We start from the raw sequence: 9,847 nt of genomic DNA, 5'->3' as shown, positions 1-9,847 counted from the left end.
AGGAAACCTATGCAATCAGGATTCTGGCTTTTGAACATTACAGCACATCAGGAGAATCTGATCTCACAGAAATAAAGCATTAAATATAAAAGAGAATGTTAGGAAAGGGATTTAGCAAATATAACTATATTGGATAGCCTTGTATTCTGAAATATTGACAAGAACTCCAAGATTAAACAGGGAAAGTGCATAATAACTGCTGGGTCAGTCTGTGGTCAGGTTGATTCTTATCTCAGTCTGATCACACAATATCTCAACAGTGTCCAGGTAATTACAGTTGGCTCTGTTTAGAGAGGCAATCCCTGTTTAACCTAAAGAGAAATGTCAGGATGAGTAGTCTTGATTTGCTTTCTTGGCTGTATACATGCCAGAGTTTTATTTGAAAGATTTTATATTTCTTCCCAGTTTGGTTAATACTACTTCTTCTAGGTCAGCTTCATCAGTGAGTCATCTGCCTACAATCATACACCTTTCAAGAAAGGATTAAAGAAATATAGACTCCCTCATGATCCTTTGTAGATGATGTAAAAAGATGCTGATAATAAATTGGAAACATCCTAGATAATCTCCTTTTTCTTCAAATTTAAGGGAGAGCACTACTGGCTAGAGGTAAACACAGTGCTTGTCCTCAGAGTTGAGCTTCAGTTTCTCTGAATATTTAAGATAATTTGAATGGGAAGTAAGTTATGGTAGAGATGTTAAGCTTTTATCTGATCTTTTGCATTCCACTGCACATTTGCAGTCATTTTAGGTAAAGCATTATCTAAATCTAAGTTATAATTTTCTTAAGATTTCTTGATGAAAACTGTTAAGAAAGAGTAGACAAAAATTTTGAGTAAAATGGTCAAATTTTTGTTGTCCAAACTCATAGCCATCTAATACAAATCCAAGTTTGTGTCTATAATATTAAAAGTAACCATTACATTTTATTTTTAACTTTCATGTATTTATTTTTCTTCATTTTCTTTTGTTTATGCATATTGATGCATAGTAATTGTATATTATATGGAGTAATAGGATCTTTTGATATGTGTGTAATTACCATATTGAGGTAATGTTTAGATATATCTTTAAAACTATCATGGTACTCTCATTCGAATATTGAAAATGTTTTCCTATTCCCTGCTGACATATTCATAAATAATAACTTATAAATACTTAAATTGAAACAAGTCCTTCCTAAAACCATGAAAATTTCTTCCTAAACTAACTATGATCATAGACTTAAAATTATACACTGATTTACAGCACACTTTTTTATGCTACTCAAAAGAGTTAAGGTTTCATAGCTGAAACATAATAGAAAATCTAGTTTGCATGTATACTGCCTTAAAGACAATCCAAGACTGGAGAGACGAGGGGGGGCGGGGAGGAAGGGAGGGATGGAGGGAGAGGGAGAGGGAGACAGAGAGAGAGAGAGAGAGAGGGAGAGAGAGAGAGAGAGAGAGAGAGAGAGAGAGAGAGAGAGAGAAAGAGAGAGAGAGAGAGAGAAAGACTGAGAAGAAAGGAGAAAGAAATGAGAGTATTTTTGAAAATGTGGTTGCAACTTTCGTGTACTTTTTTGAATTCTTTTCCACTGAGCATTTCTGTACATCAGTGTTATTACTTAGGATGATGATGATATTTATTCATTTTTTTCCTTTCCTGCTGACAGGGCCTGAAAAGATCCCAGTATGCCCAATGTAACTGCAACAACTGGATTCATCCTTACAGGGTTCTCTGACATCCAGGAGCTACAGACTTTATGTGGAGTGCTCTTCCTAGTGATGTACATGGCAGCTGTAATGAGCAATCTCATCATCATCATTCTTATCACCATTGACCTGCAGCTTCAAACACCCATGTACTTCTTCTTGAAGAATGTGTCCTTGTTGGATGTCTTCTTTGTGTCTGTTCCTATTCCAAATTTCTTTGTCAATAGCCTAACTCACAACAATTCCATTTCCACTCTTGGTTGTGTCTTCCAGGTATTTTTAATGACTTCATTTGCAGCAGGAGAAGTGTTTGTCCTGACTGCCATGTCCTATGACCGCTATGTTGCCATTTGCAGCCCTCTGCACTATGATGCCATTATGAATGGTGGCACCTGTGTCCTTATGGCGGGTGTTTCCTGGGCTACTGGGGCACTCTTTGGAGCCATATATACAGCTGGCACATTTTCCATGCCTTTCTGTGGCTCCAATGTGATCCCAGAGTTTTTCTGTGCTATTTCCTCATTGCTAAGGATTTCATGCCCCAAATCCCTTTTAGGCATTTATATGAGTCTTGGAATTGGTGTGTGTTTAGGCTTATCTTGCTTTATCTGTGTGGTGATCTCTTACTTTTACATATTCTCCACTGTGCTTAAGATTCCTACTACTAAAGGTCAGTCCAAAGCATTTTCCACGTGCATCCCCCACCTCACTGTTTTCACTGTTTTCATAGCTACAGCTTGCTTTGTCTATCTGAAGCCTCCCTCAGATGTACCATCAATCCCCGACAGGCTCTTTTCTGTGCTCTACACTGTGTTGCCTCCAGCACTCAATCCTTTGATCTACAGCCTGAGGAACAGTGATGTCAAGTGTGCTCTGAGGAGGTTGCAGCAAAATATCTGCCCAAGGGGTTCACTTCATTTAAAACTTCTAAGTATTCTTCAGTAGTATAGTATCTCACAAGTTACAAGCAAGATTTGTAATTTTTGACTTTAGAAAAACAATTATAAGTATTCATATTTTGCCTTGAGTTAATAAAAACTCAGAACAGGCTGATATTATATACAAACAGAAAATTAGATTATATCAGACTAACATATAAACTCATGGTATCAGTTTCTTATTTTGTATGATAAAGTTGTTCTCATTTGAGAAATATAACCTTCTAAATCTATTGATCAATTTTAATGCTAAGATTCCATGTTAGGTCATTTCACGACTTCTTATCAGGTTCATTTATTTCATAAACAAACAAACAAATAAATAAATAAATAAATAAATAAATAAATAAATAAATAAATAAAAGACCAATTGAGCTAGAGAAAGTATGCAAGCAATAAAGGTAAATCCACATATGACTCTTATGTCAGTGAGTGTAGTAGTGAGTAAACAACAGGGAAACTAAATCAGCAGAATCCGAGCATTCTGCAGACTTGGACTTGACCCAATCTGTAAAGCAATACCAAATGCTTACAACAAAGACAAATCTGGAGAAAGATTATATGAGCCCAGTTCTAAAATATAAATAGTGCCATTCTGGTTGAGGGCCAGAGAGTGCAGAGGTCGAAATTTGTGTGGCTCTTTTTTGCCACTTCTCCTCAGTACAAACATTATTTACAGATGAGAGAAGGCAAGCTTATTTGTCTGAAGAATTAAAAAGTCTAAATATGTTCTAGAGACTGAAAAAATATAGACAAGTCCCTCTCTCAAAATTATAGAAATGTTAAAAAGTTGCTGGGGTGAAGGGAATATATGACTCTCCCTGGTTGTCATATGATTCTCTGTGATTTGTGAAATGACCTCAACATCATGCATACTGCTACAGGATTGCACTCCTGGTGAGTTGTGACCAATTTCATGAAGAGGAACTTTTTGTACTGTAGCTGGCTTTGTCATCTCCATGTCACTGTAAGTAAGTAACCTCAGGAAAATCATTGGTTGATCATGTTGTACTTTGGTGGAATTACTTTTGTATTTCTTTGGTTCTGTATCTGGTGTGAGTAGGTATTATTTCTCCAGAGGAACGATTAATACCACAATTTTCCATATATGTTTATTAACCTGCCTGTAGGCCAGAAAAGCCTTACTTCTAACTATGTGCAAGTGAATTTTTCCATAACTGAATAGAAAGAAGTTGTGGAACCAACTAAAATTGCACAGGAAATCACTTGTTCATGTGTGGGATCCCATTTTCAGATTTCATAGTGTCTTTACCCAGCAGGTCTGCATAGAGGGGAGGATTGGACCATGGGCCTGAGTGCTGTCTGAGATGGTATGCACTTGGCAGTGCTGGGGGTGCTTTTTTATTCTACCTCTTGGCATTCCTATAAATACCCTAGGGCAGAGACAGTTGGGGCTGATGTATTAGCTTCCTTCTTGAGGCTATCCTGTATTTTCTTTCTTTATCTCCCCCCCTCTATTTTCCTCGATCTAATATTTCCTGCTGCTCTTACTCAAGAGCACTCTGGGGAACTGTGGGGGTGGTGGGTAATCCCTCCACATCCATGTAAGATTTCCCTTGGTGAATTTTTCAGTGTCTTCTAATACAAAATATTTTCTTTCTGATGTATGAAATCTCTTTGACGAGTCCATGCTTTATCATAAGAAGTATATATCTCCTATATTTAATTGGGTTTTCATTTCTCAAAAAGTACACTATTTGGAATGTATGACCTCTTTCAGTTACATTAACAATGTTTTATAGTCACTCTGACAAAGTATTACTGGACTCCAAGTCGTGAATTGAAACAACGTCCACTTCTCTTACCCGATTTCATCTTAGCCTCTCACATAGTGAGACAAACAAATTATCTCTATCATCCAAAGTGACTCTCCATTCTGGGGTATACACTGACATCTTCAAAAGCACTCTTAATAACACACCTGATGAATGACATGCTGTCTTTCAAATTATCTATGGGATACTTGATGATAAACACAGGTTTTGACTGAAATGACTCTGCTGTGCTTGACTCAGCTCAAACCACTAGCTGTACATGATTTAGTTTGTTTGGATCTCAATGTTATCTCGAGGCCCACTTTAAAATAAGAGACAAATAAATCAAACCGCACTAAAGATATCCATTGATGTAGTTAACAACAAAAAAATCATTTTCTATTTCTTAGCATGGTTTTCACAAAATCACTCTCTTCTATGCGGTGTTCAGATGTCAAATGTTTTCCCTTCCAACTAAAACTTTTGCCTGTTTTTCTTTTGTGTCTGGTTATTGATTAGTTCAATTATGAGGACAAGAACCTAGAAAGAAATTAGTCTGGTATTCCTTCTAAAACTCCCCCACTATATCTGTGGTATCAAGTAAAAGAGTTTGCTGCTGCATTACTAAGAAGAAGACCTGAACACACACATTTGAAAATTTTGATCCTAGATCAAAGTCCTGACAATCCAACTTCTTTTTTTTTGTTTTTATCTTTTTTCTTTTGTATTGTCTGTCACTTCTTGACTAATGTAATCATTCTTTCCACTTAATTAAAATTCAAATAATTTTTATTTTAAGTACAATGCAAGAGTGCTAGAAAACCATGTGCCTTACCCAGCTCTCAATGATACAGTAAAAAGGGATGCAGAATAGGTTAATGAATCATCAGGAATAACATAGAAAAATAAACAAACACACAGACATTGACATAAAAGGACTGTAAGGTTCCTCAGCCACAGGCTACATATAATGGAATAATACTTCTTTATTAAACTGTTCACTAAGTCAAATTCATATAGAAGTATGCAAGTGCCAGACACATGAATACCGATCCTCTGTTATTCAATAAATAATAATAATTAAGAAAGAAAATTAGTCATGGATGTCTGCATCCAGATTCCTCAGTCCTTGGATGGGGTTTTTGGCACAACTATTAGGGTGTTTGGCCATCCCATCACCAGAGTAGGTCAGTCCCAGCTGTCTCTCGACCATTGGCAGCAGTCTTTTGTGGGGGGTATCTTTGTGGATTTCTGTGGGCCTCTTTAGCACTTTGTTTCTTCTTTTTCTCATGTGGTCTTCATTTACCACGGTCTCCTATTCCTTGTTCTCCCTCTCTATTCTTGATCCAGCTGGGATCTCCCACTCTCTCTCAAACCTCGTTGTCCTTCATTGCTCCCATTCATGTCCAGGTTGTTCATGAAGATCTCAGCCATTTCTCCGTCATTGGGCGATCCTCGTGTCTTTCTTGGGGTCCTGTTTTCCAGGTAGCCTCACTGGTGATGTGAGTAGCAGTCTAGTCATTCTTGTTCCACATCTAGTAGCGCCGGGAGTCTAATTAGCGAGAAAGAGGAGGGTTTATATGAGTAAGAATTGTTGAAACCAAGGTTGCATAAAACACAGGGACAAATAGCCAAACGAATGGAAACACATGAACTATGAACCAAAGGCTGAGGGGCCCCTAACTGGATCAGGCCCTCTGAATAGGTGAGACAGTTGATTGGCTTGATCTGTTTGGGAGGCATCTAGGCAGTGGTACCAGGTTTTGTGCTCATTGCATGAGTTGACTGTTTGAAACCTGGGACTTATGCAGGGTCGCTTGGCTTGGCCTGGGAGGAGGGGACTGGACCTGCCTGGACTGAGTCTACCATGTCGATCTCAGTCCTCACGGGAAGCTTTGCCCTGGAGGAGGTGGGAATGGGGGGTGAGCTGGGGAGAAGGGGAGGGGGGCAGGAAGGGGGAGAACAAGGAAATCTGTGGCTGTTATGTAGAACTGAATGTTATTGTAAAATAAAATTAAATTAAAAAAGAAAGAAAATTAGAATTTTTTCGCTTTATTTATTTATTTATTTATTTATTTATTTTTAATTAAGAAAATTTCCATTCGTCTAATATATCAGTCACAGATTCCCCTGTTCTCCCTGCTCCTACCCGCTAGCACCCCACAACCCAACCACCATTCCCACCTCCTCCAAGGCAAGGTCTCCCATGTGGAGTCAGCAAAGCTATTCAGCTGAGGCAGGTCTAAGCCCCTTATCCCTGTGCCAAGTTTGTGCAAAGTGTTTCACCAAAGGTGCTATGTTCCAGAAAGCCAGCTCATGCACTAGGGACAGGTCCCCGTCCCACTGCCTTGGGGCCCCCCAAACTGTTCAAGCTAAACAACTGTCTCACTGATTCAGAAGGCCTATACTCCAGTACCATGGGGGCTCCTCAGCTATTGGTTCACAGTTCACGTGTTTCCACTACTTTGGCTAGTTTTCTCTGTACTTTTTCCAATCATGGTCTCCATATCTCTGGCTCATAGAATCCCTCCTCTCTCTTATTGATTGGACTTCTGGAGCTCCACCTGAGACCTGGTTGTGGATCTCTGAATCTGCTTCCATCAGTCACTGGATGAGGGTTCTATGATGACATTTATGGTATTCAGCCATCAGATCACAAGAGTAGGTCAGTTCAGGCACACTCTCGACCATTGTAAGTAATCTATGGTAGAGCCATAGGTGGATTCCTGGAGAATTCCCTAGCATTCTGCTTCTTCCTATTCCCATGGTGTCTTCATTTATCTTGGTATTGCTTTCCTTGATCTCCCACTCTGTTCCTGATCCAGCTAGAACCTGATGCTCCTCTAAGCTCTTTTCCCCCTGATTCTTGCCTTCCATTAACCCCCTCATCCCTAGATTGCTCATGTATATCTCATCCATTTCTCCATCACTGGGTGGTCCCTGTGTCTTTCCTACAGTCCTCCTTAGTAGCTAGCCTCTGTGGAGCTGTGGGTTGCAGTCTGGCTATAATTTGCTTTACATCTAGCATCCACTTATGAGTGAGTACATACCATGTTTGTCTTTCCAAGTCTGAGTTATTTCACCCAAGATGATATTTTCTAGTTCCATCCATTTGCCTGAGAACCTCATTATGCCATCATTTTCCTTTGTTGAGTAGTACTGCACTGTGTATATGTACCACATTTTCTTTATCCATTCTTCAGTACAGGGGCATCTAGGTTGTTTTCCGGTTCTGGCTATTATAAATAATGCTACTATGAACATAATTGAGCATGTGTCACTGTAGTATGATTGAGCATTCCTTGGGTATATGCCCAAGAGTGGTATAGCTGGGTATTGAGGGAGATGGATTTCCAATTTTCTGAGAACATGCCATACTGATTTCCAAAGTGGCTGTACAAGTTTGCATTTCCACCAGCAGTGGAGGAGTGTTCCCCTTGCTCCACATCCTCTCCAACATAAGCTGTCTCCAGTGTTTTGATCTTACCCATTCTGACAGGTGTAAGATGGTATCTCAGAGTCATTTGAGGTGCATTTCCCTGATGACTAAGGATGTTGAGCAATTCCTTAAATGTCTTTCAGCCATATGAGCTTCTTCTGTTGAGAATTCTCTGTTTAGCTCTATAGCTCATTTTGAAATTGGTTAGGTATTTTGGTGTCTAGTTTCTTGAGTTCTTTATATATTCTGGATATCAGCCCTCTGTCATATGTAGGGTTGGTGAAGATCTTTTCCCATTCTGTAGGCTGTTGTTTTGTCTTATTGAACAAGTCCTTAGCCCTACAAAAGCTTCTCAGTTTCAGGAGGTCCCATTTATTAATTGTTTCTCTCAGCGTCTGTGCTACTGGTGTTATATTTAGGAAGTGATCTCTGGTGCCAATGTGTTCAAGGCTACTTCCTACTTTCTCTTCTATAAGGTTCAGAGTAACTGGATTTATGTTGAGGTCTTTAATCCACTTGGACTTAAGTTTTGTGCAAGGTAACAGATATGGATCTATTTGCATTCTTCTATATGTTGACATCAAGTTATGCCAACACCATTTGTTAAAGATGCTTTCTTTTTTCCATTGTACACTTTTGATTTCTTTGTCAAAAAATTATATGTTCATAGGTGTGCGGATTAATGTCAGGGTCTTCAATTCGATTCCATTGGTCCACAGGTCAGTTTTTATGCCAGTACCAAGCTGCTTTTATTACTGTAGCTCTATAGTAGATCTTGAAGTCAGGGATCGTGATGCATCCAGAGGTTGTTTTATTGTACAGGATTCTTTTAGCTATGCTGTTTTTTTATATGAAATTGAGTATTGTTTTTTCCATGTCTGTGAAAAATTGTGCTGAGATTTTGATGGGGACTCCATTGAATCTGTAGATTGCCTTTGGTAACATTGCCATTTTTACTATGTTAATCCTATCAATCCATTAACATGGGATATCTTTCCATTTTCTGATATCTTCAATTTCTTTCTTCAGAGACTTAAAGTTCTTATTATACAAGTATTTCAGTTGCTTAGTTAGAGTTACCCCAAGGTATTTTATATTATTTGTGGCTATTGTATAGGGTGATGTTTCTCCTATTTCTTTCTCAGCCCCTTTTCCATTTGTATATAGAAGGGCTACTGATTTTTCTTGAGTTAATCTTGTATCCTGCCATATAAGTGAAGGTGTTTATCAGCTGTAGGAGTTCCTTGGTCAAACTTTTGGGGTCACTTATGTATACTATCATACCATCTGCATATAGTGAAAGTTTGATTTCTTCCCTTGCAGTTTGTATTCCCTTGATCTCCTTTTGTTGTCTTATTACTCTAGCTAGAACTTCAAGTACTATATTGAATCAATAGGAGGAGAGTGGACAGTCTTGTCTTGTTCCTGATTTTAGTGGAATTAATTTGAGTTTCTCTCTATTTAATTTGATGTTGGCTGTTGGCTTGCTGTACATTGGCTTTATTTTGTTTAGGTATGTTCCCAGTATTCCTGATCTCTCTAAGACCTTTTTTATGAAGGGGTGTTGGTTTTTGCCAAAGGCTTTTTCAGCATCTAATGAATTGATAATGTGGTTTTTTTTTCAGTTTTTTTATATGGTGTATTACATTGACAGATTTTCATATGTTGAACCAACCTTGAATCTCTGGGATGAAGCCTACTTGATCTTGGTGGATAATTGTTTTGATGTGTTCTTGGAGTCTGTTTACCAATATTTTGTTGAGTATTTTTAAATGAATGTTCATGTGGGAGATTTGTCTCTAATTCACTTTTGTTGTTGCATTTTTGTTTGGCGTGGAAATCAGAGTAACTGTAGCCTCATAGAAGGAAATTGGTAATGTTCCCTCTCTTTCTATTGTGTGGAACAATTTCAAGAGTATCAGTATTAACTCTTCTTTGAAGATCTGGTAGAAGTCTTTGTTAAAACCATATGGGCCTGGGCTCTTTTCTTGGTTGGGAGAC

At 38.4% G+C, this 9,847-nt stretch overlaps 1 protein-coding gene across 1 annotated transcript; it reads left to right on the top strand.

The window, feature by feature from the left end:
* The first annotated feature begins 1,486 nt into the window (after positions 1-1,486).
* On the top strand, positions 1,487-2,961 carry LOC102913080 (olfactory receptor 14A2-like). The gene has a single exon (XM_015991443.2). It carries the CDS (start codon positions 1,674-1,676, stop codon positions 2,637-2,639), a length of 966 nt encoding a protein of 321 aa, XP_015846929.1. The 5' UTR covers positions 1,487-1,673; the 3' UTR covers positions 2,640-2,961.
* Positions 2,962-9,847: the final 6,886 nt, after the last annotated feature.

Source organism: Peromyscus maniculatus, chromosome 1 (assembly GCF_049852395.1).
Source record: "Peromyscus maniculatus bairdii isolate BWxNUB_F1_BW_parent chromosome 1, HU_Pman_BW_mat_3.1, whole genome shotgun sequence".
Lineage (NCBI taxonomy): Eukaryota > Metazoa > Chordata > Mammalia > Rodentia > Cricetidae > Peromyscus > Peromyscus maniculatus.
The sequence above is the reverse complement of the archived record's forward strand: the minus strand, read 5'-3'. Positions and strand labels throughout refer to the sequence as shown.

Bases quoted from the DNA above. Each gene is read 5' to 3' on its own strand.
- LOC102913080 (XM_015991443.2), top strand. From the start codon at position 1,674: ATGCCCAATGTAACTGCAACAACTGGATTCATCCTTACAGGGTTCTCT.